This window comes from Suillus clintonianus (assembly GCF_016758775.1).
Source record: "Suillus clintonianus strain FC179 chromosome Unknown DEU56scaffold_17, whole genome shotgun sequence".
NCBI classification, from domain to species: Eukaryota; Fungi; Basidiomycota; class Agaricomycetes; order Boletales; family Suillaceae; genus Suillus; species Suillus clintonianus.
The window spans coordinates 47,538-75,028 of NW_024539241.1; the positions used below are offsets into that span (position 1 = coordinate 47,538).

The 27,491-nt window shown below is 48.8% G+C and overlaps 14 protein-coding genes across 14 annotated transcripts; 10 read left to right on the forward strand and 4 right to left on the reverse strand.

Annotated features, from left to right (window-relative positions):
• The first annotated feature begins 45 nt into the window (after nt 1–45).
• DEU56DRAFT_787903 (uncharacterized protein) lies at nt 46–1,064 on the forward strand. Its single transcript, XM_041352440.1, has 4 exons — nt 46–102; nt 166–388; nt 448–912; nt 972–1,064. Exons 2-4 carry the CDS (start codon nt 341–343, stop codon nt 981–983), a joined length of 525 nt encoding a protein of 174 aa, XP_041211114.1. The 5' UTR covers nt 46–102; nt 166–340; the 3' UTR covers nt 984–1,064.
• Nucleotides 1,065–1,189: 125 nt separating this feature from the next.
• DEU56DRAFT_181355 (uncharacterized protein) lies at nt 1,190–1,570 on the forward strand. The gene is made up of 3 exons (XM_041344945.1): nt 1,190–1,271; nt 1,327–1,342; nt 1,395–1,570. The coding sequence occupies exons 1-3, from the start codon at nt 1,252–1,254 to the stop codon at nt 1,512–1,514; spliced, it is 156 nt and encodes a 51-aa protein (XP_041211115.1). The 5' UTR covers nt 1,190–1,251; the 3' UTR covers nt 1,515–1,570.
• A 391-nt stretch (nt 1,571–1,961) lies between these two features.
• Nucleotides 1,962–2,972, forward strand: DEU56DRAFT_181292 (uncharacterized protein). The gene is made up of 3 exons (XM_041344944.1): nt 1,962–2,266; nt 2,326–2,790; nt 2,850–2,972. The coding sequence occupies exons 1-3, from the start codon at nt 2,135–2,137 to the stop codon at nt 2,859–2,861; spliced, it is 609 nt and encodes a 202-aa protein (XP_041211116.1). The 5' UTR covers nt 1,962–2,134; the 3' UTR covers nt 2,862–2,972.
• Nucleotides 2,973–5,275: 2,303 nt separating this feature from the next.
• DEU56DRAFT_787923 (uncharacterized protein) lies at nt 5,276–6,755 on the forward strand. Its single transcript, XM_041352441.1, has 4 exons — nt 5,276–5,472; nt 5,534–5,644; nt 5,695–5,840; nt 5,903–6,755. The coding sequence occupies exons 1-4, from the start codon at nt 5,428–5,430 to the stop codon at nt 6,498–6,500; spliced, it is 900 nt and encodes a 299-aa protein (XP_041211117.1). The 5' UTR covers nt 5,276–5,427; the 3' UTR covers nt 6,501–6,755.
• Nucleotides 6,756–7,813: 1,058 nt separating this feature from the next.
• Nucleotides 7,814–9,780, forward strand: DEU56DRAFT_910060 (uncharacterized protein; the record flags this gene model as incomplete). Its single annotated transcript, XM_041357145.1, has 6 exons — nt 7,814–8,791; nt 8,834–8,875; nt 8,939–9,136; nt 9,188–9,262; nt 9,315–9,443; nt 9,499–9,780. The coding sequence occupies 6 exons, from the start codon at nt 7,814–7,816 to the stop codon at nt 9,778–9,780; spliced, it is 1,704 nt and encodes a 567-aa protein (XP_041211118.1).
• Nucleotides 9,781–10,849: 1,069 nt separating this feature from the next.
• On the reverse strand, nt 10,850–12,087 carry DEU56DRAFT_181458 (uncharacterized protein). Its single transcript, XM_041344946.1, has 2 exons — nt 11,411–12,087; nt 10,850–11,357 (listed from the first exon to the last, which is right to left on the reverse strand). The coding sequence occupies exons 1-2, from the start codon at nt 11,741–11,743 to the stop codon at nt 11,025–11,027; spliced, it is 666 nt and encodes a 221-aa protein (XP_041211119.1). The 5' UTR covers nt 11,744–12,087; the 3' UTR covers nt 10,850–11,024.
• Nucleotides 12,088–12,533: 446 nt separating this feature from the next.
• DEU56DRAFT_787934 (uncharacterized protein) lies at nt 12,534–13,390 on the forward strand. Its single transcript, XM_041352442.1, has 3 exons — nt 12,534–12,730; nt 12,790–13,254; nt 13,314–13,390. Exons 1-3 carry the CDS (start codon nt 12,683–12,685, stop codon nt 13,323–13,325), a joined length of 525 nt encoding a protein of 174 aa, XP_041211120.1. The 5' UTR covers nt 12,534–12,682; the 3' UTR covers nt 13,326–13,390.
• Nucleotides 13,391–14,775: 1,385 nt separating this feature from the next.
• DEU56DRAFT_870126 (NDUFB9, NADH-ubiquinone oxidoreductase) lies at nt 14,776–15,334 on the reverse strand (the record flags this gene model as incomplete). Its single annotated transcript, XM_041355604.1, has 5 exons — nt 14,776–14,823; nt 14,876–14,891; nt 14,950–14,977; nt 15,033–15,121; nt 15,189–15,334. The coding sequence occupies 5 exons, from the start codon at nt 15,332–15,334 to the stop codon at nt 14,776–14,778; spliced, it is 327 nt and encodes a 108-aa protein (XP_041211121.1).
• A 110-nt stretch (nt 15,335–15,444) lies between these two features.
• On the forward strand, nt 15,445–17,981 carry DEU56DRAFT_181611 (RNA polymerase I-specific transcription initiation factor RRN3). Its single transcript, XM_041344948.1, has 5 exons — nt 15,445–15,748; nt 15,798–16,092; nt 16,155–16,438; nt 16,504–17,361; nt 17,422–17,981. The coding sequence occupies exons 1-5, from the start codon at nt 15,488–15,490 to the stop codon at nt 17,875–17,877; spliced, it is 2,154 nt and encodes a 717-aa protein (XP_041211122.1). The 5' UTR covers nt 15,445–15,487; the 3' UTR covers nt 17,878–17,981.
• Nucleotides 17,682–18,712, reverse strand: DEU56DRAFT_181608 (uncharacterized protein). Its single transcript, XM_041344947.1, has 2 exons — nt 18,148–18,712; nt 17,682–18,092 (listed from the first exon to the last, which is right to left on the reverse strand). The coding sequence occupies exons 1-2, from the start codon at nt 18,586–18,588 to the stop codon at nt 17,994–17,996; spliced, it is 540 nt and encodes a 179-aa protein (XP_041211123.1). The 5' UTR covers nt 18,589–18,712; the 3' UTR covers nt 17,682–17,993.
• Nucleotides 18,713–18,747: 35 nt separating this feature from the next.
• DEU56DRAFT_787963 (uncharacterized protein) lies at nt 18,748–20,936 on the reverse strand. The gene is made up of 4 exons (XM_041352443.1): nt 20,859–20,936; nt 20,411–20,797; nt 19,125–20,351; nt 18,748–19,071 (listed from the first exon to the last, which is right to left on the reverse strand). The coding sequence occupies exons 2-4, from the start codon at nt 20,588–20,590 to the stop codon at nt 18,838–18,840; spliced, it is 1,641 nt and encodes a 546-aa protein (XP_041211124.1). The 5' UTR covers nt 20,591–20,797; nt 20,859–20,936; the 3' UTR covers nt 18,748–18,837.
• On the forward strand, nt 20,937–22,797 carry DEU56DRAFT_787966 (interferon-inducible GTPase-domain-containing protein). The gene has a single exon (XM_041352444.1). It carries the CDS (start codon nt 21,377–21,379, stop codon nt 22,658–22,660), a length of 1,284 nt encoding a protein of 427 aa, XP_041211125.1. The 5' UTR covers nt 20,937–21,376; the 3' UTR covers nt 22,661–22,797.
• A 485-nt stretch (nt 22,798–23,282) lies between these two features.
• On the forward strand, nt 23,283–24,050 carry DEU56DRAFT_787969 (uncharacterized protein). Its single transcript, XM_041352445.1, has 2 exons — nt 23,283–23,826; nt 23,878–24,050. Exons 1-2 carry the CDS (start codon nt 23,318–23,320, stop codon nt 23,879–23,881), a joined length of 513 nt encoding a protein of 170 aa, XP_041211126.1. The 5' UTR covers nt 23,283–23,317; the 3' UTR covers nt 23,882–24,050.
• DEU56DRAFT_731794 (uncharacterized protein) lies at nt 23,998–25,625 on the forward strand (the record flags this gene model as incomplete). Its single annotated transcript, XM_041348234.1, has 8 exons — nt 23,998–24,057; nt 24,105–24,372; nt 24,429–24,453; nt 24,569–24,657; nt 24,710–24,807; nt 24,937–25,263; nt 25,315–25,491; nt 25,539–25,625. Coding segments are annotated over 8 exons (1,131 nt in total), but the record flags the coding sequence as incomplete, so codon positions are not given.
• Between the last annotated feature and the right edge of the window lie 1,866 nt (nt 25,626–27,491).

The following is a 27,491-nucleotide window of genomic DNA, read 5'->3' on the forward strand; positions in this document are numbered from 1 at the left end:
CGTTCTGAAGTACAGACTCTAACAAGACTGTTGACACAAAATAACCATCGAAACCACAAAAAACAGTCTAGGAAGATAAAAAGTATGTAGGACCCTGCAAACGTATGATTTTCAAAAGTTTGAACGGGTCGCGGTGCCGCATCTAAGCTTTTTGACGTCGCCCAGACCCACAGCGCCTCACAGCGCGCGCTCGCTCAGTGATTCTTACCTCATCGAGCATAATTACGACCTCGGAAACAATGCATGATATCTGGCATCCACACTCGTGGCGTGGACGTATGCCAAAGTATTTTATATTACAGCTGGCAAGTTCGTTTGATTCTCTGAACCCACCTCCAAAATGTCCCTCACTACAGGCCAACTGGAAGAAGGTCTAAGCAAACTTCAGGTGAGTGTCTCTTCAACCTACATCTATTTAGCGTGTACTGCCACTCATTTTGTCCAAAGATCACTAACTCAAGAACACCGTCTACCCCGGAGCAATGGGTGCCCTCCAAATACAGCTCAGACATATCTCAGTACGTCCTCGTAAGGCCTCCCCGGGCCCCATGCGGTCATCGTCAGCTGTTTGGTTTTCCTATTACCATGAAGGAAATTAGGGACCTGGGTGCCATTGCTTTCCACCATGTTCAGCCAGACGAGATAGTACCGGATGACCACTTCTTCCTCACCATGAACTCCTATACCTTCATTAAGCTATCTCTTGGTCTTCGTGTTTGCATTTCCGCACATGGCAAGGTGGTTGGAGACTCGGATAATATCCCACCGCAATGTTTGACGCCGTCGGGAAAGGTGCTGTTGTTAGTATTGTGGAGGGATACAGAACCCGAGGCTACCTGTCCCACGCCCAGTCAAGTGCGTGCCCTGGAGACGAAGATTGGGCGCTTACCGGGATGGTGGGTAGAAATCCCAGTGCGTATGCATGTTCAGTGCGAGAGCCGTTCAGCTGACAGACACTCTTGCATTTTCAGCAATTTGGATGAGTACTTATTCCGCCATCGTTCTATCACTGGCTGTGTCGCCTACCCCACTTGTACCTACCCATTTTATTCAGTTTCTGCCATAGAACCAATAACGCCTGCACTTTTCCTATGATACATACACTTGACAAGAGACAAAGAACAATACATGCATCAAATTATGGACGCGGAGGAGCGTCTCGCAAGCAAGTTGCATCCCGGACCCTTACATATGTGAGTCTCCGGGTCTCCCTCATCACTTCTCTAAAAGTTTATTTTCGTAGCTCCTTCTATGCCACGAGGAACAAAGTGGTACGTTGTGAATTTTTATTCTCATATTCGTCTTTTGTTGAAAAAACTCCTGCAGGGAACGCAATATACCTGTACGTTCAATGCTTCGCCTCAGCATCATTGTCCTGACACTTCCTTTCACAGCCCACCATTGCTCCTTTATACGATCACACAGCTGCCGTACATAATTCAATATTGTATACCTGCTTCACCACCCAATGCACTCTGAACACCGACCATCTTACGCCAGTGTGGCGGTCTTGAACTTCGTTAATTGTACCAAGCCCCATGAGTCCACTGGCGTGTCCAATCTTTTCTCATTTCTACCTCATTGTCATCATCTGATCCCTTTCTGATGCTTGTCAGACGTGATGTCAGTCCTAGTCACCGTCGCTGAACGACAAAATGTCATTTTAATTGCTTACAGCTCCGACTACATTGAAATTGGACATACGAATGTAAGTTTCACCAGTAACGACCATCCGATGATACCGCCACATATCGCACAATCGTCACGCACAATCATCCCGCACAATTGTCCCGCGCCTCTACCTTCACAGAGCAATCCTGTCCTCAGATCCGCTGACCACTCGCTCGCCGTCTGGAAAGTAGAGTCACAACAAATTAAGTCGGACTAAAACAGTACTTACGGTGAGGACATGACTTAGGTCCTGACTCCTGGAAAGACGAGGGTGAAATTGGTCTGCGCCTGGACTTAGCCGCGCCACACAACTTATTGGACAATCCTGAACTGCAATACTTAGTCAGTCAAATCTGTTTATCCAGTGGCGCATCTAGTAGAGCCCATGCCAGCGCTCGCTCGCTCACCATAATTCTTACCCCATGGAGCATAATTACGACCTCGGAAACAATATATAACATGCATGATTGGCATCCACACTCGTGGCGTGGGCATCATATGCCAAAGTATCATATATTACAGCCAATTCTCTCCACCCATCTGGAAAATGTCCTCCACTACAGGCCAACTGGAAGAAAGTCTAAGCAAACTTCAGGTGAGTGTCTCTCCAACTTACATATGTTTAGCGTGTACTGCCACTCATTTTGTCCAAAGATCACTGACTCAAATGCACCGTCTACCCCGGAGCAATGGGTGCCCTCTAAATACAGCTCGGACATATCTCAGTACGTTCTCGTCAGGCCTCCCCGGGCCCCATGCGGCCATCGTCAGCTATTTGGTTTTCCTATTACCAAAAAGGAAATTTGGGACATGGGTGTCATTGCTTTCCAACATGTTCAGCCAGACGAGATACTACCAGATGACCACACCTTCTTCGTCATGAATTCCCTTACCTTCATCAAGCTGTCTCTCGGCCTTCGTGTTTGCACTACCGCACGTGGCAAGGTGGTTGGAGACTTGGATAATATCCCACCGCAGTGTTTGACGCCGTCGGGAAAGGTGCTGTTGTTAGTATTGTGGAGGGATACAGAACCCGAGGCTACCTGTCCCACGCCCAGTCAAGTGCGTGCCCTGGAGACGAAGATTGGGCGCTTACCGGGATGGTGGGTAGAAATCCCAGTGCGTATGCATTTTTAGTGCGAGAGCCGTTCAGCTGACAGACACTCTTGCATTTTCAGCAATTTGGATGAGTACTTATTCCGCCATCGTTCTATCACTGGCTTTGTCGCCTATCCCACTTGTGCCTACCCATCTTATTCAGTATCTGCCATAGAACCAATAACTCTTGCACTTTTACTATGATACATACACTTGACAAGAGACAAAGAACGATACATGCATCAAATCATGGACGCGGAGGAGCGTCTCGCAAGCAAGTTGCATCCCGACCCTTACATCTGTGAGTCTCATATCACTTCACTAACGAAAGTTTATTTTCGTAGCTCCTTCTATGCCGCGAGAACAAAGTGGTATGTGGTGAATTTTTATTCTCATATTCGTCTTTTGTTGAATTCAAAACTCCCGCATGGAACACAATATACCTGTACGTTCAACGCTTCGCCTTAGCATCATTGTCCTGACACTTTCTTTCACAGCCCACCATTGCTCCTTTATACGATCACACAGCTGCCGTACAACATTAAATATTGTATTCCTGCTTCACCACCCAATGCACTCCGTTGTGTTGAACACTGGTCATCCATCGTTGCCCGCCTGCCCGCTCCCCGCCGCTCACAATATCGAAAGGAATGCTGATTTTGGGCTCCGGTAGAATGTCGCCTTGAAGCTGGCTCGCACAGCGGAGGAAGGGGTTGAAGTCGAGAAAGGGCATAGCAGCGAGCTCGGTGTGCCGCTGCATGGCCGCAAAGATGGACCCGATGTTCATGGACCGTGCTCAGTGTGTGGGCAGGGGCGGGAAGCGGCGGGCAGCAGGCGGTTGGCAGTGATACATCATAGGGCGCGAACCAGTGTACGAGCTTCGTGATATCACTTGAAAACGTTTGCGACGGAGGTCACGATACGAAGTATACACCGCCTCGTAGCCGCTGAGAATACAGTGGCCTGGCGTGTAAGGCCATCTGTACACGAAATATAGAACCGCAGTGGGTGACCCGGACCAATGCCGCGTCTGGCTTTTTCGCATGAATTCAACCTTCAACCTAAGTTGTAAGAGGGTCGGAGACCATCAAGCACGAACGATCGCTGTTGGAATAAAAGATCAAAACGGCTAATAGCGTCATTTTGACTTACACTCTATGGAAAGTCTCATAATACAATCACATCGGATTACACGCGTGAAGAGTTAGTAGTGACTCCTGACAATCCAGGCCTGGAAAACAACTTCAGACGTATGAACCGCCACATTGTCCAGTACTTTAGAGTGCTAATGTGACCAGCTGTGGCCAGTGCTGGCCACGTTTCAAGGATGACTATGGTGGCCCAAACTTATGGGACATGCAATCGAGACAGTGACAACGTCAGAAGTGCGGAATTTTATCACTAGAATCAAAATCTATCAGCTGGTAATTGAGGGTTTCATGCACTGAAGTGACAAGCAGCGTAATAAGCATTTAAAAGCTCATTAAACTCGACCCAGCTTCGCGTTAACTCGTGTTCGCAAAACCTATAATGGCACAAGTACTTGCCGCCGTCCGGTGAGGAACAAGAGCATGGGGATTCGGATGTTGTCGGAGATTAAACTTGAAACAGTTTTACTCCCCTCTTCCATCCGCACGATGATGACAACGTCCAAAATTCATTCAAAAGCGTGTCTACACCGCTGTCGCTATACCTGAAAACCATTGCCGATTCGGAGTTCATGTTCATATGGCCCCAGAGACTATCTCAATACACGTGACACAGGGAATTGTTGATACGCACCGCGCACCGCCGCAAGCTGTAGATGATGGCACAGGAGAACATTGGAACAGTGACATATGATAAGCGATCTTCACCTATGGGTGGAATATCAGTAAAAACCTGCGAACCACACACCTCTTGCGTGTTCCATTGGCTTGTATATTCTGTCCTGACATGGGCATATTCTTCCCCGCTCCTTGATTCCACCTCCACGGTGAACCGCAAATGATTGCGAGGGGAAATATTACCTGGTCGATGTTTGGCTGCGCGAAAGATACCAATGCGCTCGGTGTACATGGCAGATATCAAAATGCCTCCTCAGTATTACTTTCTGCCCACCCATAACACAGTTTTATGGCCAGCGATTTCCTGCGTATACTATCGCTTCATCTGATTCGGGCTTCTGGACTGGGGCCACGTCAGGGTATGCGGATGTGCACCTCGCGTAGGTTCGTTCTGTTTGACTGCTACTGACCAGTTTACGGAGTAGGCTGCTTCTTCCAAGGCACCGATATGAAACACGGATGGATCTGGTCGCTCGTGCCAGAGAGTCTGGATCTACGATTCAATGTTTCGCGGAGCCAGAAAATATACTGTGATGCTTCGATCGGATTGTTAGCCTCAGGAGGGGAAAAACATACACAGTGCGTCTCTCGTGTTTGCATCGTAGACTTTAATAAAAATGAACAACTCAAGTGTGGGCGCACGGCCGAATCCGTCGAGTGAAAGACCGCCGTCCCAATTAGTGGATAATGGTGGCCCGCATAATTTTCTCTGAAAGGAAGGTCCCCTCAGTGGAAACCACACTTTCAAAGCGGTCCTCCACAAACATATAAATATTGCTTCGGTGGCCTTCATCCTTTATCACTTACCACTTCACCTACTGCCACTGCGAACATGCACCCATCCTCACAACACCTTAATCGATTTCCTATTGTCCAAGTACGTAGATCTCCAGCTTCCACATCTACATTTTCTAACTACATCTACTTCTTACCTCCAGATGAACCCAGCCACTCGAAAGCGCGTCGCAGATGACCTCGAAGACAACGAAGTCCGGGAAGTCAAGCGAGTGAAAATGGGCTCTAGCGCCATATGGAACGACGCAGACTTTGTGAGTTTCTCTTTCATGTTGCGAGCTCGTATTCTTAATCCTTGGGACAGACACCTGAACCTGGGTTCGATAAATTTGGACGCCAGAAATTCAAACATTCATTTGATCGCGAGATCATCCTTCCCGGCAGTTACGTCGGCCACATCAGGTCACAAAAGCATAAAGATGCCAAAGAGAACCCTGTTCGTTCGCCCACGTGCGTATCTCCACTCTCAATATGCTCGTCTCATTATTAACTGTTATGATTCGGTATACCAGATGGGCAACCGCCAATGTTGTGGATCCCATAGTACATCCCGTCTCTTCATTATGTCAATCACCGGAGGCCATGGTTACGGAGACCACCCAACACTTGGATTTAGACTCGCCGTTCAAGGATGTAGAGGACAAAGAATTTGTGGCTTGGCTTTTTGCCCCTGACCCAGACGAACAGTCGCAGGAGACGGCCAGTTCTCCGGATCCCGCAACCCATGGCCCTTCATCACCTCAATTACCAGAGGTCATGGTCACAGAGGCCGCCGAAGACCTTGATCTTTCTTCGACGTTTACTGAGACGGAGGACCTTAATCTTGATCATTCGCTGGACATGGGGATCGGGGCCGATCTACCACTGGAAAGCGACATTATTGATATAACCGCCGCGTCGATGTCCAGTGACTTTATGACAACCAACGTGCCAATTTTGCCTCCGGCAGATGAGGTTTCGTTGTCATCGGAAGAGGGCCCTTTTGCTGGCTTACCCGCCTATCTATTAAGCATACCCCGCGATGTGTTGGAGGGGCTTCCTTTTTTCATTACTGAAGTACCTCCTACTAGTACATCTTCCTCCTCCATTTCCTTGTATGATGAGATCTAGTGTTTCACTTCCGCTACCAACTATCCTGAATATGTTGTGCTCTCTGCTATCGACTCGCTATCTATCACACCATACGACTTTATGACTTTACGAACTATATGCATTCGTTCTACTGGATACCGTAACGCGACACTCCATTCTTTATTGTTATTGTTATCATTATCATCACCATCATCATGGTGATCATGATTCATTTGTTACAACACACATTCCTTACATGCTGGACGATCTAAGTAACAATGCATCTCTCGGACCAAGAATAAAAAGACTCGCGAGATATGGCATCTGGATGGCGCGCGACTCATACATAGTACTTGTAGTATAAGCCCGGGGCACAGTAATATAAAAGATACCAGCGAAAAAAAGTGCGCGACAACGTGGCCAGAAGACTCTGTCCTCAATCCGCACGAATTCAGCTTTGTTTTCGCACTATAAATTTCCAGAGGAGATGCACATCATGCCGTAGAATTCCGCCGGGATAGTGATTCTGGTGGTTTATACACGAACAGTTGGACATAGATTGGTTCAGGGGCTAGCGCTGACGCGCTGACGGCAAATTGCAATTGGGCATCGGAAGCAATAAACCATAAACCAACCTCAGCGTCTCGTTCAATCATCCTGCTCGGCTTCTTCGTGATCAGCTTGGGCTCTCCTAGCTGCCTCTGCTTGTTTAGCCTCGTTGTCGTTCAATCGCCTCGTTTATGAATTGAAGACACGGATTTCGGAACAGTTCATTACTCATCTGAACGATTGACGATAAGTAAGTCCCCATGAGAGTGCCCACTGCCCTAGCTTTCGGGGTGTCCTCCACGCGAGCCGGGAGGTAAACACACTTCTGGATAGACTCCTGGCGTTGCGTCGTTGGTTATCGGAGAGTTCGATAGAATTGATAGCAGCAGATTACAAGCTGTAGGAGGCGGTAGTCCAGTTCGTTCGATTTCTTCATATTGTTTTCACGTTTCAAAACCTTCGCAGCAGAAGGAAATTTGATGAATATAAGCGCTCAGGGCACTGCACAACTACCAGTGCCATGTGGAAGGGGCGTGGCAAGGGATATACATATGCAACGGCGGCGCTTAAGTTCGATCACTTTGCCTGCTAACCTCTTGGTAACAGCAAATCTCATCTGAACATGCAGCACGATTGGACTGATGATTGTCTTCGACAGGTAGTAAACTGTGCTCGAGGGAGCAGGAACTATCATCAATAGCGGGCCTAAAGTACACCAGGAGATCTCGCCGGCGCTTCAACGCATCCAAGGGATCTCTTGTCCGTACCTGACTGTTTGCGTCTTGCTTGTGAAGACACAAGTCATGGCGTCCACATCAACGAAGCCCGCCACTACAGGCACGGCGATGATTCTGGCGCCAGCAATGACCTTGCGGGGTCACGAAGATCAGATTCGCTCGATATCCTACTTTCCGAGCGGAGAGCGAATGATCAGCGGATCTGACGATCTTACTACTCGGCAATGGGATTTGCAGTTGGGTAAGGAGATTTCGAAGTTGCGGGATGATTGTCAGCGGCAAGTCCGTGCAGTGGCTGTTTCAAGGGATGGTCGATGGATTGCCACTGGTGGTTCACATTCCGGTCGCGGGGAGCTCAAAGCGTGTGATGTTCAGACCGGCATCGTGAAGACTTTTGAAAGTCACTCACAAGAAACTTATTGCATCGATATCTCTGAGGACAGCACGTTGCTGGTGAGCGGGGCACTCGATCGCTCGGCTCGGATATGGAGCTTGGAGACTGGCAAATTCATCGGTGGACCATTCACGAGCGTTCAGAGTCTGGGCGCAGTTCGATTCTCGCAAGACTCGAAGAAACTCGCAGTCATGACAGATGTCGGGAAGTGCCTTGAGGTGTGGGATATACACACACAGAAAATGAAGGTCAGAGTGGGAAGGTTTGGCTACGACCCCATGACATATGCACCAGTGTTCTGGAGAAACAAAAACACAACTATCATTGCTGCATTCAGTTTCACGGATGGCCCTGCCAGGTCAATATATGAGTTCGATGCATCCACCCTGGAGACTATCGGAACTCCCTTCGAAGGGCACACCATGGTTCTCGCTGGCCTAGCGCTGTCATCTGATGGTGATCTCCTCATTAGCGCTTGCTACGAAACAATCAAGATCTGGGCCTTCGACTCCCGCCATCTCCTCGCATCATTCGATGTTCTACCTCCCCACTCCTTAACCCTTTCACCCGACTCACGTCAACTAGCTTACACAAGTGGTAGCGAGATTTATATATATAACACTCCGGCCGAGATCCTGGCCCAGGCCAGTGTACCCATATATCTGTTGTGCGTGCGCTAATATTCCTTATAGACTGGTGCACATAAAAAGTCAAGCCTCGGTGATCTGCTCAAGGTATGCATCTCGATCTACCAGTACTATTCATTATACCACTCATCTACATCACCACTATTGTAGTCTGAGGCAACCCGCCGTCCTGGTGCTGTGCGCCGTAACCCAGGGACATCACCTGGAATTTCTTTCCCCCCTACGCCGCAAAGACCTCCGGCTACAGGACCGCAGCAATCCGTTTTTGCTCGCCGCCTCCGCAAACTCCTTCGCATGCCTTCTCACGCGAATGCAGTTCCGAACAATCAGCCTCGCAACCCCCTAGATGTATGTCTTTGATCTTTTCCTGCCGTAGTTGACTTAAAGATCGTCATGCAGTTCCCTGCTACATCTGCCCTACCTCGGAACCGCTCTCCCGCGGTGCAGGCCACAACTCGCATTGACAGTATTAATGTCAGTCCTTACTTTTGGTTGACTCGTAGTGCATGGCTGAGTGCGTGTCCAGATTGGAGCAACTTCTCCCCGTCATACAAATGGATTTACGCAGTTCCTGCGGCAGCACCTTTCCTTGCACAGATCAAGGCCCACCCACGAGCCACCGACCGTTGAAGTCGCAGCCGGACGCAAGTTTACTGTAACTTAGATCTTCTTACTTTTTCATATCTTGATGCTGATTGATACCACTCTAGCGACTTAAAGCTGCTAAGCTACCAGAATACAGGAAAGCTGGTGATACCCGACATCTATCTAGGCAGCAATCGGCCACGGTGGGAAACGACCCACCGGCTGAGTCGTCTGACCTTGATTCGCTCCCAGACGTGCACTGGTGCAAGGCGTTCTTCTGCTACTACTCGTGCTGGTCTCATGGAAGACTGAGGATGCCTCCACGATGGCGCTTGGAGCGTGTTTACCCACTCCAACAGACTACCACTGCAAGCGGGAGTGGTGCTGGGGCTCAAGGTCGCAGTTAGCTCCATACTCATCCTTATCCATTGAATTCCTTGTAAGTTGTCATCTGATGCTTTCAATGGATGTTGAACAATCTGCTGTTACACAACGACTCGCAGGTATCATCTTTGCGGTACATAATCGATCATAATCCACCAAGACGCATTCAGATGTGTAGAACAATACATGGCGGACGGTGAATTTTTCCGGGGACGAGCACTTCATTTTGGGTCGCGGCATCAGTGCAAACTTGAACGATCAAAAAATTGTTGTATTTTCAAATGTGATAAGATATATATATCATGTTACGCTTTCAGCATGAGGGAGAAAATCTATATTTTTATACTGCAACGCTTTTAACATGAGGGTCAAGCGTAGAAGAATAGATCGAACAGCCAAGGCAACTCAGTCGACTCGTCCGCATCGATATATTTCCACTTTGATTCCACCTCGCGACAATCTCTAGACCCAAATATCACTGGTATGATGGCGCAGGTCGTCTACGATTTCTTGAAAGACCCTTAGGGACTCTCCCTCGGCATCCAGGAGGCTAAATTCATACATGGTGCCAACACCATTTGTCGGGGGGATAAAGTGTGGGCGTGTCAACGAGGGTCTAAAAGCCTGATTTGTGGGCCACTCCTCTGCCCTCGAGTCGGTTGACCATAGAGATGGCCGCCCAGTGTTTTCCCGGAAAGTTGGATCACGCATCTCCGACATCGTGCGGGTAATTAGCGGGCCACGGTGCACGGTGCTGTACACCCAGCGACGACCAGCAGCCATGATCACTCCCAAATATTTCAGAGCGTGATCAGCCTCGAACGCATGAAAGACCTGCTCCACCACTTGATCCTCCCAAATAAATTCCCAGTTGACTTTCTCGCCGTTGCCCGGCTCCGGTTTAATTTCAACTGTCATAATAACACGGCGGATTACATGACCAGGAATGGCTGGGAAGCTCTGTTGCGCATGCTCGAGTATTTGCACAAAATCCGGAACTCTGGAAGACGCGGCTGTTGTTGGTGTGGAAGGAGTTGTTGGGATGGTACCATCTAATGGATTGTGATTCGACGGTGTTGAGAATTGAGGCAATGAACGGGTGGTGACTTGAGGGTTGGAAGCATCTCCAGCACGACGAGCTTGCAAACGAGTAACACGCTGGGTAGTAGGACTTTCAGGGTGCGATACGTTACGCGGGAAGGCCGAGGGTAAAGGGCTAGGTGTCAAGGGAGGCAGTGGTCCTCCGAAAAGTGTCCGTGATCGAAGACTAAAATTTGGGGTAGGATTGTATGGCACAGGGGCCTGGAAAGCTCCCTGGAGTGATCAAATGCCGATCTGACGAAGGGCTGCTCATGGCTATGTCAGACCAACCGGATCTGCCACTATGCGGCAAGTGACCAGTATCATAGGACGCAACGAGAATCCTGTGGAATACAAGTGCATGCTGTTTGTGATCCGTCTGCTTCACGAAATATATAGCCTTGCAAGACTTTGGACCACACCCCATACCAGGGGCATTCGAAATCACGCTTATTCTGAATGACCATTGGATAAAACTCGGTAGAGTCTCCTGTTTGGCCCCTCTTCCCGGCACAGATTGCTGATAAGGTAGTAGTGAGCAGTGAGGACTTGAAATACTTTACATTCACTTACCGGCGATGATGGATAAGTGTGAGTTCGGGCACTCAGGGTTGGTCGGTGCAGCGTAGTCGGAGCATTTGGACTCGCAAATCCCTGAGAGTGGGTAACAGAGGGTGCGAAATGCTGGTGAGGTGCAGATGGTTGAGAAGGATCTCGAGGTTGGTGAGATGACATGGCAGTCTCACTGGGTCTTGAAGAGTCCCTAGAATCATGGTTTATGAGCGGCACCTGTGACTTTATATCGATCATGGCGAGGACACTACTGTTTAGAACCACAATCAATGCTTCGAACCCGATGGAGATAAGTATGAGCCACAGTTTGCAGCAAATCGTTATCACTGGCATCAGAACGCCACCCAACAGCGCCCACTCACCGTGATTCTAACTCCCTCGAGCACAATACGACCTCGTAGTTGTTGTTCGACGCGTAATGCCAGTTGTGGCAATCTATGGGTGAAGTTTGCTCTACCATGGACTGCAACTACCGTCATGCTTCATTGACAGGTCCCGGCTTGCCCGCAGTGATTTCTGCCATCAAACATAATTACAGCCTTTTGTTCGTTTTGTTCTGCACGAAGAACCAGTCTAATCTGCATCACTACCATCATGCATCAAGCTTCGATATCACCTATACTTGCCCACCGTGATTTCTCCAATGAGTGAGTCAGTTGCGTGCGTATGACTCTCCTCAATATGACTCACCTTTCCACGAGCAACGGACACTCTGCCAAATTTGCACACTCTGATGCCATATCTTCAGATATGTTATTCGAAGTTACAGTTCCTTTGAAGAACTTGCACCCCTGAAAGTCGCCGAGCAGAGTCCAGAGAGGAAGATAAAATAGTCATCGTCTGATGGTGTCGTTAGGATGAATTAAATAGCCAAGGAATGAGCGTGAACCAATGGCACGGAAATGATGAAAGTTCACCATAGGTACAAGGCCCATCTAGGAAAGCTATGTGAACTTTGAAGTGACGGTATCATACAAACATGAATATAGAACATACAAGTGCTATACGAATGAACTGATAAACAGCTCGAACCCGCCCAAGAGCACAAGATAGGACCTGTAGTCAGCTCAATCATTTCAAAAAGTTTGAACGCGTCGCGGCGGTCACTGTGTCAAGCGTCACAGCCGCACTTTTCGATGTCGCTAATAGCGCCCACAGCGCGTGATTCTTACCCCATCGAGCATAATTGCGAGCGTCCTCATTCTTGGCCGCGGGCGTATGCCAAAGTATAACATATTGTTCGTTCGATGATTCTCCGAACCCACCTCGAAAATGCCCCCCACTACAGGCCAACTGGAAGAAAGTCTAAGCAAACTTCAGGTGAGTGTCTCTTCAACTCACATCTATTTAGCGTGTACTGCCACTCATTTTGTCTAAAGATCACTGACTCAAAAGCACCGTCTACTCCGGAGCAATGGGTGCCCTCTAAATACAGCTCGGACATATCTCAGTACGTTCTCGTCAGGCCTCCCCGGGCCCCGTGCGGCTATCGTCAGCTATTTGGTTTTCCTATTACCAAGAAGGAGATTTGGGACATGGGTGCCATTGCTTTCCAACATGTTCAGCCAGACGAGATACTGCCAGATGACCGCTTCTTCTTCATGATGAATTCCCTTACCTTCATCAGTCTATATCTCGGTCTTCGTGTTTGCACTACCGGAGATGGCAAGGTGGTTGGAGACTCGGATAATATCCCACCGCAGTGTTTGACGCCGTCGGGAAAGGTGCTGTTGTTAGTATTGTGGAGGGATACAGAATGCGAGGCTACCTGTCCCACGCCCAGTCAAGTGCGTCACCTGGAGTCGAAGATTGGGCGCTTACCGGGATGGTGGGTAGAGATCCCAGTGCGTATGCATTTTTAGTGCGAGAGCCGTTCAGCTGACAGACACTCTTGCATTTTCAGCAATTTGGGTGAGCACTTATTACGCCATCGTTCTATCACTGTCTGTGTCGCCTACCCCACTTGTACCTACCCATTTTTTCAGTTTCTGCCATGGAACCAACAACTCTCGCACTTTTACCATGATACATACACTTGACAAGAGACAAGGAACGATACATCAAATTGTGGACGGAACAGCGGGAATAAAAAATGATTTGTCGAACCATGGCGCCATGACCTGCGCCAGACCACCGTGGTACAGCTTGAAATAGAAGGAACTATCTTCATTCAATCAAATACGGGAGACTATTGGTACAGTAACCTAGCGTACGGGGAACAACAGACGTTTGTACCTTGACGTGCCTCGCATTGAACAAATTTGAGTCCTTCTGGCATCCACAGGTATGCAGCATGTAAAACATTGTGCACAATATTGTGAAAGCCATCTCTGTTTATGACGAGGAGACGTTCACTGGTACTCACTGGGAGTCTGTTTCGGTGAACTGAGAGTAGCGTTAATTATAATATCATATATTACCTACCAAATCCTCTTTTTTTCTGTTTCTGTTCGAATCGGTTGAATAATGCTCCCTAACTATGGGCGCTCGTGTGCGCCCGTCCCAGTGGCAGGAGATTGATAAATCAACTGCGGATGTGATCGATAGCTGCTATCGATTGCTTATCTATGAGTCAGATCTAGTCAGACGGAGTCAGACAGACACATAGAAGAACGAAGACGGTCGTTCCATTTGATGAGAACGCCTTTCAGGGCAGCCTATTCAACCCCCATCGGGCCAAACCCCTTTCATGACATTGATAAGAAATGTTGTTTGTGTCTTCCGAGTTTCCTTGGGTTCATCATGATGGGCCCTAGATGCGCCACCGGATAAATGGATTTGACTGAGTACTGTAGTCCAGATTGTCCAACAGGGTTGTGTTGCACGGCTAAATCCAGGCGCAGCTTAATTTCACCCTCGTCTTCCCAGGCGTCAGGACCTCAGCATTGTCCTCACCGTAAGTACTTACTGTTCTAGTCCGACTCAATTTGTTGTGACTCTACTTTCCAGACAGCGAGCAAGTGGTCAGCGGATCTGAGGACAAGATTGCTCTGCGATGGGGGTTGCATGCAGGTAGAGGTGCGGGATGAAGATATATATGCGGCGGTATCACGGGATGGTCGATGAGTTATCGTTGCTGGTGGGACTTACATTCGTCCGTCCGATTATCAATGTAGTGAGAACTGTAACCAATTAAAATGTCAATATGTCGTTCAGCAACGGAGACTAGGACCGGCATCACGTCTGATATGCATCAGAAAGGGATCAGATGATGGCAATGAGGCAGAAAGGTTGAACATGCCAGTGGACTCATGAGGCTCGGTACAATCAACGAAGTTTAAGACATGCCAATCGCCATACTAACGCAAGATGACCAGTGTTTAACACAACGGAGTGCATTGGGTGGCGAAGCAGGTATACGGTATTTAATGATGTACGGCAGCTGTGTGATCGTATAAAGGAGCAATGGTGGGCTGTGAAAGGAAGTGTCAGGACAATGACACCAAGGCGAAGCATTGAACGCACAGGTATATTGCGTTCCCTGCAGGAGTTTTGAATTCAACAAAGGACGAATATGAGAATAAAAGTTCACCACATACCACTTTGTTCCTCCTGGCATAGTAGGAGCTACGGAAATAAACTTTCGTTAGATAAGTGATATGACGGAGATGCGGAGACTCACGGATGTAAGGGTCGGGATGCAACTTGCTTGCGAGACGCTCCTCCGCTTTCTCAAGGATCTGGGCAAGAGCTCTCGGCTCATTCACGTCACTGATATATGCAAACACCGTCTGACAGTTAGACCAGAGTGACAACCAAATTCAAGTCCATTACTGACCGGTTTCTCTCAAACTCGGCTCTAATCATCATTGCTCGACCGCGCCAAATATCTCTGCGAACAACCCAGTCCAGTTCATTCTTCAGCATACGGCGGTAAAGTGACTTGACATAGAGCCTGTGGGCCGACGAGAATGAGGTAGACATTGTGGTTGGTGATGAGGACTTGAGACTTATCTGGAATAGACGTCAATTTTGTAGGATAACCCAAAATAATTTATAATAAAAAATTGACAGGATGTTTTTCACTGCCTGCACAGCTGCACACCGGATGCGAAGCAGTCATAAACGGTCACGACAATGGACCCGCATTCAAGACACTCCCAGTTCAATCAACGAGCACCAAAAACTGGGCCATTTTCACCCTCCGTGCGATTCGAGCCAACCCAAAAGGCTACCCTAGACAAGTATACCAAAGCCTCCTCGCCATCCATGCCATCGGACTCGCCACTGTTAACCCCTCGCCCTATCGCGACAAATTCGCGGGTGAAGCAGGATGAACAGTTCAAGAAGGATATGTTTCTCGCATATGTGAATAAGGCCATACGCGAGAAGCTCAATGTGAGTTTAGTGGCATATCCATTGATCGCGTGCTGATGATCGTGTGCAGGGCCATAGCAAAGACTTTGATGATCTTGTTGACCAGTTTAGCCCGAACAAATCTACGCTTGCACCTACTGTGCCGTCTATTCAGCTCCGTATATGGCTTTCTGCACTCTCGCACGTCCTTTCTCGCCTCGAGAGGCGTCATGCGCCACTGGTAGAGGCAATCGTTCGCTTACCATGGTCTGCCATGGATGCTGTATTCGTCAAGTCGTACATCGTATTCATCGGCATGCTCATTAGTGCGCGTCCAGAATACCTATCGCTTATTCTCAATAGAATAGCGATGGGTTTCACTTATCGTGAGTTATTACCGCCATGAAAAAAATAAAACATCAAAATTGTTTTAACGCGACACTCGTAGAATCTGGTATTCTCGCCGTTACCTCCAATTTAGAAGGTTCCACCCCTGTAACGAGACGTGTGATCTACGATCGACAGCATGCTCTTCTCGAGCATCTCTTTAACCTTGTACCAACTCTCCCATCATCACTGGCTCCTCTCCTCGTACGAAATTTCCCCCACAAACGACAGCCACAAGCTGCGCATGTAGCTTATATACGAAATTTGCTGCGTGTAACCGAGTATTGTGGTGAACTTTCAGAGAGGGTCCTAGGCCTTATCGTGGATCGGGCCTTGATGGTCGATGTGAGTATGCTCTCCCCTTTGTTCGCCTGCCTGTTGGGTCCTAATAAATATTTGTTGTATTTTAGGTGGAAATTCAGGTAGAGCTCGAAGAGCTTGAAGATACTGAGCCTACGGACAGCGAACTTTTTGAATTTGATCCGTTTGATACCATCGTCGGGCAAGAGGGCGACTCTTCTTCTGATGAGGATGATGTTGACGATGATCTGAGCGACCTATCGTCGGATGCCTCGTCAGATAATGGTGCTGAAGATGCCCCCACAGACACCAGGCACATTCATGACATGGTCTCGAAACTTGACGCGATTCTCAGGCTCGTATTTGACCACTTTAACAATTTGCATTCATCCATACCCACCGTCCTCTTACCCTCTTCCGAATCCCTTCATCCATCAACTACGCACGAGCACGAGCCACATACGCTTCTCGCAATTCAATTTCACACTCTCCTAGCCATCTTCGACAGAACTATCCTCCGCACTTTCAAGTCCCGATATACTCAGTTCCTCCTGTTCTGGTACGCTTCCCTTCATCCCGAGTTCTCGGACCTTTTCCTGGGGCTACTTGTCGACAAAGCCCTCTTTGGAAGCGCAAGCGCAAGTGGGGTGGAACGTGCCGCAGCAAGCAGTTATATCGGAAGCTTTGTCTCTCGCGCACAGTTTATTGATCGTGAGGGCGCACGGAGGGCCGTTAAAGTCCTATGCGCATTTCTTGGAGCACACCTGGATGCCGTTGAGGCTGGCAATGCCTCTACCAACAATCACAGTGTTTTCTATGCGGTCGTCCAGTCTGTGTTCCTGATATTTTGCTTCCGTTGGCGTGACTTACAGGAGGAACCGGGCGAACAAGAGGTGGGGCAGAAGATATGGATAAGCGAGCTAGGAGTCGTGCAGAGAGTCATCACATCTGACTTGAACCCTCTCAAGGTTTGCTAATCATCATCTTCCAGAGATTCTTTGGCGGCTAAATCCTTGCTGCTACACTAGGTTTGCTCTCAGAACGTCGTACATCAATTTGCGCGTATTGCGCAAGCAACTGATTTCACATACTGCTTCTCCATTCTGGAGGCGAACAAACGGGCACCGTACCCTGTGTTTGCTGGTGTAGCACCCGGTAGCGCTGGCCCAGAGGATCTGCACACCTTTTTCCCTTTCGATCCCTACAAGCTACCACGCTCAGGCGAGTACATACAAGGCGTGTATCGAGAGTGGGCAGCGGTGGCTATTGGCGATGATGAAGATGAAGACGAGGATGAGGATGATCTGATAGAGGAGGGCCCGATAGCTGATGACTGGGAACATGCACGAGGTGGCTCGAGCATACCCATCACTGCCTCGAAACGCGGAGAGTCAGACGACGATGGATTGGGCGCGTCCTTTGGTGGAATGAGCATCAGTCCAGCTCGGACAAGGACGGTAGCGATGGCGATTTCCGTCTCGTGATCGCTTGCTATCGTCTTCATTCATCACCCGGCCGCCATCCACCCACTATGCTTCCCAGAACACCATAATCGTGCTATTACAAATACCAACGATAAGAAACCAAACGATGGACGTGGCTAGAAGATAATATTAAAGAACATGTTTCGGAGGCCCTTCCAGAGCTCATGTCGCCTACTTCGGCGCTTCTGCTTTGTACCTCCCACCGCGTCAGTATGCTATAGACAAGGTCATCAGAAGGAAAGAGGATGGTGACAATAACTGGTCACGTACCTCAACTTGGACGTCCTGCGTCATAATCTCTATTTCGTTGTTTTGCGTCTCTTCAAGAGCACCCCACGCATCTTCCTCGATTCTCCGCCGTTTCCTATTCGTTTCCTCAAACTCCGCCCGTTCTTCCTCGGCTGCCTGCAGCGCTGCGTCCACGGCCGCTCTCCACTTCTCAATTCCTTCAATCCGTGCTCGAGCGAGGTACATTTGTGTATGCACCCGATCGTCCTTCTTGATATGCCTGCCTTTGGTCCGCTCAATTTCTGTGCTGTTGACATCGGGAGGTTCTGGTGTGGCATGGGCTGCGTCTCCACCGGACATGATATGGTGGAGATGGCTTAGCGCGAGTGAATGTGCCGTAGTGAGGTCGTTTCGGTCGTAAAGAAGTGAACAAAGGAATGGCGCGTTGCCCAAAAGTACAAGGAGGATGAGAGAAAGAAACATGTGGGGAATGGCAGGCAGGCACCTCCGGTTGCCGAGATCAACGTAACGCGCCTCGAGGCGTATTTACGGATAAACTTGGCGGTGACGTAGGATATGCTTACCTTCTGATACCAAAGCGAGCGCTACAGATAGGCTATTGTCATTTTTAATAAAGGAATTTGCTATTGATATATCATGTCGTGTGTACGTATACAATGCAAGTGATGAGCAACGCAAACTAGACTGACGATCTCAAGGTACGAAGTTTAACTATGATACAGTCACTGGTATGTTTGCATACTGGTGAATAGTATTTGTTGTGTCAAATGGTATCTCTGAGTCTGGCCGAGTAATTTTGGATGCCCAGCATCGTCCCCTCTTTGGAAGCTCTGGCGAGAGGGCATACAGAACGAAGGTAAAATCGGATAGATCACTGAGGTGTATCAGACGCATCGTGTTGTTGCCTAGCGTAATAGACGAGGTCACATTCAGTGCCCCCTTTTCCTGTAGCAGACGCTAAGTTATTCTGGAGGTAGCATCCACAAATAGCTTCATACCAATTCGTAGGGAAGCCAGGATCGCCCATTGGCGCTATCAATATTCAATTGCACCACGAGGGTGCCTTTGGTAGGCCAATCCTCTCCCACACTCCTGACTTCGTCAAAAGTGGTATCCAGGCTATTACCTTCCTGAAGTTCATGACGAGGATCCTTGCGGAAACAAGAAAGTTGCACGGTAAATGGAGGATTGGAGGAGCTAGAATTTCTCGTAAGGAAGGCGACTAAGTTAAAACCGCGGAGTCTTGCGTACCAACTCGACGAAGCTGCGGGAATAATGCGATCTCCCACCACAAAGTCGACGTTGAGTATACCTGGCCGGGTGAGGCCTTGGCGCCTGAACCAGGTTCCGGGCATAGAGAGGGCTAGCAACGACGATGATGGATGGGAGTCGGCAGAAGAACATGTTGCTATGTTCTGAGCATCTGCTGGGGATGGTTCTGGGTTCGCTGAGTGACACACTGAGGATGTCGTCATTTCGATGTCTTCCACAGAAATAGATGGTAGTGCAGCGATCTGATGTGAAACAGAGACAGTAGCTGATGTTCGAACATTTGCTGATTTTGGGTCGTGCGGGGATAAGGCCTCATCATGATCCATGATCTGCTTGACTTGGAATGTGTTGCCCTCAACAGAGCTCTGTCTAGAGTCCTGGACAGGAGTGGGAGCCTTGTGGTCAATTGGCAAATCTACCAACGTAGCTTCGCTATCCTTCCGTGACCCAATAGATGGCGTGTCTGAATCCGGCCAAACACGTGTAGTCCGAGTGGGTTCAACATGTTTATCCGTGCTGTAGTTTGCGCCCTTCTTGTTGATGGGTGTATCAACTGCGACAATTCGAGGGTTGTGTAGTGGGTGCGGGGCAAGGGCATCCATTTGAAGTTTCATATCTCTAGCCTGTTGCAGAAACTCGCGGCAATGATCGTCGGTGAGCACGGATGTACACGCTGTGATATCAAGAGGTGTCGAAGAGTCTTGAGATTTGGCGGACATAAGAAGAACAGGTGCCAATTGTTGCCTGCACCTCTCGATAACAGATGCGGATCCGCCACCAGTGTGTGCAGTTGTTGACTCTGGTAGAGGTTCGCGTAGCATGTCAAAACCTGTGGTTAACATGCTAATCCCAGCTTCGAATGCGGATGATAATAATCCACCACTAGACTTGTCGGCAGGGGGAGTCTGAGACGGAAAGTTAAGAGTAATCCGTGCTGGTCGTGTTTTCGTACACTTCAATTGGTTGGCATAGCCGGTAAGTCTCGTGACCGAACTCTTTGGTGGCAACATACCGAAGGCGAACTTTGACTGGGGAGATCCGGAGATGTGTTTGCATGCTGTTGGGACCCAGACATTCTCGTGTTCCAGCCTTTCACTGAATCTAACGAGCCATCATTGATATGTATGCTCAATGCTTCTTCATTCAAGTCCATTCGATCAAGCAAACTTCTTTCTTCAGATGGTAACTCCATGCGTTCCAACAACGAGGACGACCGTGGGCTGGTGTGTGGTTTATGTTGATGCCTGCCCTTAGACACCTTCCTCTTGATATATTGGGACGAAGGCGCTTGAGGATTTCGAAAATTGGAAGAAACTCGTCTCGGTCGACTGCGATATTCTGCTGATGATGATCTACGCTCGTTTAGGTGATGGACGCCAGCTGGGTGGTCGGCTTGAAGCTGTTGGATAGATCATGACATTAATATTGCGCATGCTGACTATAAGCGCTGGCCAACTCACTCGCAGGACATTTGACGCTGATATTACTCGGAGCAAGATAACGGATGTGCCGGTAATTGCCGGCCCATACAGCTCGTCCAAATCACGCATATAATGTGACATTGTTATAACTCATTGGCTATGTTCTTCTATATACAAATGGCCTTACACGACGGACTACCGTGTTCGCGGTAGCTACGAGGCGCTGTATGCTTCGAAAGAAGTTCATGATCGCCGTCAGACACTTTCAAGTAATATGACAAAGCTCGTGCACTGGTTCGTACTCTGTTCAATCACTGTGCTGCCGTTATGACCCTTGACGGACCCTCGATGCTACTAGAGGCGGTGGGTATTTGAGTCGGCCAGGACATTCCAAGATCCCCAGACTCTCAGAAGGCACTCATACAGACCGATTTACTCGTCAATCGATTCGGGTCAGTAACTCAATTCACTGTGCCAAAATCTACGTTTGTCAACGTCTTGTTAGTGCTACCGACCAACCGACGACATCTTCATCTACAACCTTCGAAATACTAGTCATGGGCGGAGGACAGTCACATCAGCCAGACTGGGAAGCAATTCGACGTGCACAAGAGCAAGCTGATGCTCAGGCTCGCGCCGCCGCTGAAGCTGCTCGTAAAAAAGCAGAACGTGCCGCTCAGGCAGCCCGCGCAGAGGCCGAACGGCTCAGGCGCGAGGCGGAAGCAGCACGACGACGATTTGAGGCTGAACAAGCGGAGGCAGCTAGGAGAGCGCAAGCTGCTCGCGATGAAGCTGAACGACAGCGCCGCGAGATAGAAAAAGCCGAGCAGGCAGCACGTGCCGCCCGCGAGGCTGCAGAAGCACGGGCTCGCGAAGAAAGACAACGTGCCGAACAACTGGCACGAGAGGCTGAAGAAGAGAGGCACAGACAGCGAGCTGCTGAAGAAGCTGCTAGACAAGCTGCCATCGCTGCTCAGCAAGAGCATGAACGGCAACAGAGAGCCAGGGAAGAGGAAAACAGGAGACTCCAAGCCGAGAGAGAAGCAGCTGAGCGCGCTGCGCAGGTAGCCGCTGAACAAGCCAGGCAAGCTCAAGCTGCAAGAGAAGCAGCCGAGACACAATTGCGAGATGGCACCCGACCTGTGGTCACACCTACCCCCGAAGAATATTCTGCTTTCAGAGCTAAGATACAGCATACGGCGGGTTTCTTCCACGTCGCCATCAGCGGGGTCGCTGGTAGCGGCAAGTCGTCACTGGTTAACGCGTTAAGGGGCAAGCATAACATGGATCTTGATGCTGCCGCGGTCGGCGTGAACGAGACCACGCTCGTGGTGGCCAGATACCCTGATCCAAACCCATCCAACCGCTTCGTCTGGTACGATGTTCCCGGAGCAGGTACCTTGAAGGTCCCCGATTGGAAATATTTTAATGATCAAGGGCTCTTCGTCTTCGACTGCATCATCGTCGTGGTCAACAATCGTTTCACTGCCACTGACGTCGCTCTCCTTTCCAATGCTAGGCGCTTTGGTATTCCCGCTTTCATCGTCCGTTCTAAAGCGGATCAACACATCAGAAACCTTATGAAAGATATTGGCTATAACAGTGACGATGAAGGCGGAAACAAGGCTAGTTACTTCGCGCGGGCGCGCGACCAATACGTGGCAGAAACCACCCGTAGCATCAAGACTAACCTCCAAGAGGCGAAGCTACCCGATCAACCGGTCTATCTCGTATCGAACGTTGCTCTACAAGGAGCTGTCACTGGCAAGGTACCAAAGAAGATGTTGGATGAGGCCAAGCTGCTCACAGATTTGGCGAGTACAGCTCAGAGATGCGCGTAGGTGTTATCATACGTTTTGGACCTGCAGATGTTGTCTGCCTTTTCATTGTATGATTACCCATACTCTCGATACTAGTTTTTGTGCAGTTCGGTCGTAGAAGTGTTGGGACGGTGTGTGCTGACATCATGATGTATAAACGTGTAAATATTCGCGGTGGATAACAAGATAATACACAACTTCCGCTGGTCACTACACGGGCCATGTCCACTGATTATCTTTTTACATCGTGCTGCTTTGCGCAGATATCAACAGTCTGCGGGCTGGCTATAAGTCACCACGTACCAGTGCATTCTCGTACCATGGCGCGTAATATGGTCCCCGGATTCCTCAGTTCATGTTCCAACTACTATACGGTAGATTAATCAAACCTGGTCTCAGGCTATGCGGCCGGTCCAGGACTTGGGAATACAGGAGGATGGGCATGGTGGACCGACGGGACAGGCATTCAGGCTCGTGGACCTACACCGTGATATTGAGGCATGAGGCAGCCTGCAGGCTTCCGAGTCTTGCGGAAGGCCTGAAGCTTGAAAGGAATCTGACGTTATTGATTCAGACACTGCACGGCCTGCAAGACTATTGTTCTACTCTCTGCCCGCTAGACTTCAGCAGACAAATTCTGTTCTCGGCTTAAATTAAATAAATTTCCTCGAATTGTCGATGATCATGCCTGGACAATCCATCCGCATGTTCATCTCCTGGTTGAGGCACATCATCAGGACGACTGCATCTCGCTCATACCCAAGTGTCCTTTCTGTCCTCCTGCGGTTGATCCGACGCTGTTGGCAAATCGTCGTTAATGACAAAGAGAGACCTCAAGAGCGGGGTTTAGCGTTGAGCTCTCAGCCAACCGAACAAGACAAGTTGACGACTTCTGTGACCCTTGCAGTGCCACTGCTTCATGCACCTTTACATGATGAAGGGTGCCAACCTGGAATGAACATTCAGATTCAAACTCCAGAGCTTGACGAAGGGTCGCATGCCGTGGTTTTCACTACTCAGTCTCAGGCTCCCCAGAACTCATGTTCACCAGTGATAGCAAGCTCTGGGTCCGAGCCTAGCATCTACATCACGCCACCACAGTCTCCGGTGCCAGGACAGTCGCTCGGTATCACTCTAACCCCCATTACACCCAGCCAGATCAGACGAAACGACAGGAATGCAAAGATGTACGCAAATTGTATTTAACGAGTGCGTTTTCGTAATGATCTATCTCACAGTTGAGATGAATATGTGATTTTTGAGGTTGAGAAAGGTTCTTTGGACTGTTCAGAGTAAGAATATTGTTGAGAGAGCTAGCGACGAGATTGAAACAGGCTCATAGGGAGCTTGTTCCAGTAGCGGGATGGGAGCCGCTCACCCACCCATCAGGAGCTTTGTTTTTCTACCACCCATATAAAGTGCGTCTGCCCCTCTTCTGCATGGCTTTACTCACATCGCCCACCAGAGAGTTTTCACTGATGCCGATGTTCGAGACCCTGAAACTGCAGCCAAAATGGGCAAGGCTGCTGAAAAGGCTCACAAAGAAGCGTATGATGCAGGCATCGCCTTGCATCCGTCCGTCGAGTTATCGTTGGAGGTCATGTTGGGAGATGGTAGAACAATCGGCTACTACTTTGTCGATCACGACAGACGTGTCATTTTCTGGTTCGAAGCCCACAAATGTATTCACCTCATGCTTGGTGTTCGAGGTGTAGAACGCAAAAGCCACGTCAGTGAGTTCTTTTCGTGGAATGTTTATCGTTGGAACTTCTCACTGCGTCTCTGTCAGGGTATGCGCTAGAAAGCGAGTACTGGTTCGTACGCACGCCTCCGAAGTACGCATATGTTCTGACTTTGCCGAGTAAATGCGCTGACACTCCGTTACAGCCCTTCTTTACTCTACTTATTTCCACATCATGATATCGACAGGGGACATGTCAATCTGTTTCCAAACAAACGCCGTCTTCCAGAAGATGTCGTCGTCAGACTCAAAGAACTTCTGATGCATGCTCAGGCAGGTGAGTAAAGACTAGTAAAGATTTCAAGCAGTACTCGGATGACTCGTGATAGAATATATCGATCTTGGCACATCTCTATCACCTTTTGCTTCGGAACAGGTTGAAAGTCTGCTCGGCCTTATAGATCCGCTCATGAGTGAATCATTCACTGTTTTGGGGTGACATTGTTGAACCTTTTCAGGCAGCCTCAACAAGGAGAATGAGCATTCCGTATGTATCATCGGTGAGTCTAAGTACAAAAGGCTAGTTCATTACTTCTGAGATGTTCGTTGATTTCAGCTCGATGCATGGAACGATTCTGTGAGTTCGGGGCTAGTATGGAGCGCGCCCCGTTTCCTGATTAAGTTGCTAGGCATCGTCAAGTTTCTAAACTTTTGTGGACAACCAAGCGCCCGACGTAACACAAACAAATCGTTATACCAAGATTCTGATGAGCACTCAAACACCATCCTTTCTCGAGTCATGAATCTTATAATGTTCGGATCCCCTGATGCTCATAGAAAGGTTCTTCACTGGATATTGGTCGATAAGAAGATCATCCAATTGGGGCGGTATAGGAATTTTACCGACAGGCTCAATAGTGAATGGAATGGATACGCAATATTCGTGAGTTGTACCTTCCTTTATATTGTTAGTGTGACCAATGACCATGTCTAGTCTACTGTATTACTTGCTGTCGACATCAGTTTTCTCGCGGTCCCATTCGTCCAGACTCAAACTTCTGCAATCCTTGTATCATACCTATCCACTTTGTGTGCCATGGGCTCGTTTGTGGTTACACTGGTCTTTGCTAGACAACTCAATGACGGCCGGCGATACCCTGCTGAACGCGTGGTAAGTTTTCCTCTAATTGCTTTACTTTTATTATTTACGCCCTCCAGGCGTCCTTCATGTTTGGGGTGAAAAGTTCCGTCGAACGCCTTTCCCTGATGCTCAGTCTGCCGTTTGCATTCCTGATTTGGGGGTGAGTCTATGTCCGAATGCCATGGGGTAGTAGCTCATTCTTTGACCACTAGTGTAATATTGTTTGCAGTATCGTTGTCTATTGTGATTTTCCGCACTTCTGACGTTGTCACTGTCTCGATTGCATATCCCATTTGGGCCGCCATAGTCATCCTTGCGACGTGGCCCGCACTGGCTGGCCATATTGGGACCCTAAAGTACTGGATGATGCGACAGACTGTATGTCTGACGCGCTGGATCCTGCGTCTACAGTGGTATTCCAGACCTGGATTGTCAGGAGTCACTACTAGCTCTTCACGCGTGTGATCCGATGTGATTGTACTGTGGGACTTTCCATAGAGTAACAGCCAAAATGACTACTAGAAGCTCTTGGCTGTGTTGATTGTTCGCGGCGGCTACGAGGCGGTGTATGCTTCGAAAGAAGTCGGTCTGAATGATTATCTCCGTCACAGACGTCTTCAAGTAATATATACGACAAGGTTCGTGCACTGGTTAGTGCTCGGCACTAGCTGTTCAATTCCTGCATGTACTGCCATAATCACTAAAAGATCAGACTCGGAGGTGCCACTTGTTTGTATAGTCACTTACATGCCGTTTACTGCGCGTCATAAATACTCGAGGATCCCCATTGACATAGAGCAAGTAGTACTAGCTATAGTATGATTTGGGCCCGTGCAAAATATTACTATTGAAACAAGAAGGGAGCCGCGGTACATATATTCAGTATAATGGAACCGAGAGAGCACGCAACAAGTCTCAAAAGAATGATTCTGCTTCTGAATCATGATATACACTCGAATTGTCACTATCCGCATCATCGCGTGTCTTGCCTGGAAGGCCAGACACTCGCAACACACCGCGTGAAAGACCAATGCTGATATCAGCTTTGTGCAATCTTTGCCTTGTACGTTGGTCCATGTGCTGGTATAGTTCATGTTCGATCATTATGCGCTTCAGGCGTCTCTGTATAAGTCGGTTCTCTGCCCGATGCTCCATGCGCTGAGCACTGATGAGGCGGATAGTGAGATCACTATCGCGAGTGGTCTCCCAGAATGGAGGAATACGGATATCTATCTGGTTTTGTTATTAGTCACTTCACATGATATGCAATAGTGCCACACCTACAAATGACGGCTCTTGCAACACGGAATGTGGAGGAGGGCATGCGCCCTGAGGTTGTTGTGGGACGTTGCTACGGCAATCCGCACGACGATTCAAGATATTAGCTTCTTGGTCATCGGGGTGAAGAGTATGTGAGTTGACTTGATGGCAATCAGGGATGAGAGATGCAAGAACAGGCTTCACAGTGGAGGTCATGATTCAATGGAAAATTGCTGTTGGATTGACTTGCTCTTATCATCGCCGAGTTAGGTTCGTAGTTCTCAAATCCAGTACTTACCGTCTTAATTTGACGACTAGACCGGCAAACGAAAGTTTTCATTTGCGTCGACGTTGACTTGGAGCATCGAACGTTGAATAACGTGTATGTGTCCGAGAATTCTCGATTTGATATTGAACGCTTCAAACGTGACTCTATATATCCACCGAAACCGATTTAAAGCTCCATATCATGTAATTGAGTGACTGCAATTTGCCTCGAGTCGATAAACTTCGAACCGAACAAGGTCACGGTCGCATGTACTGCCCTATCTCGAGGGCTCGAGGCTGCTAAGTTAGAGGCAGTGGGTATTTGACTCAGCCGGGATTCCCAGACACTGGGCAGTGGGCACATTGATAGAAACCTTTCATCGTCCATCAATTAAGGTGAGTATTGAACTGTGCTAAAAGTAGTGATGTGCCGGGCCTGGCAAAAACCCAGGCCAGGCCAAAGCCCTCTGGTTGGGCCTGGCCTGGGCTTGGCTTTGGCCCAG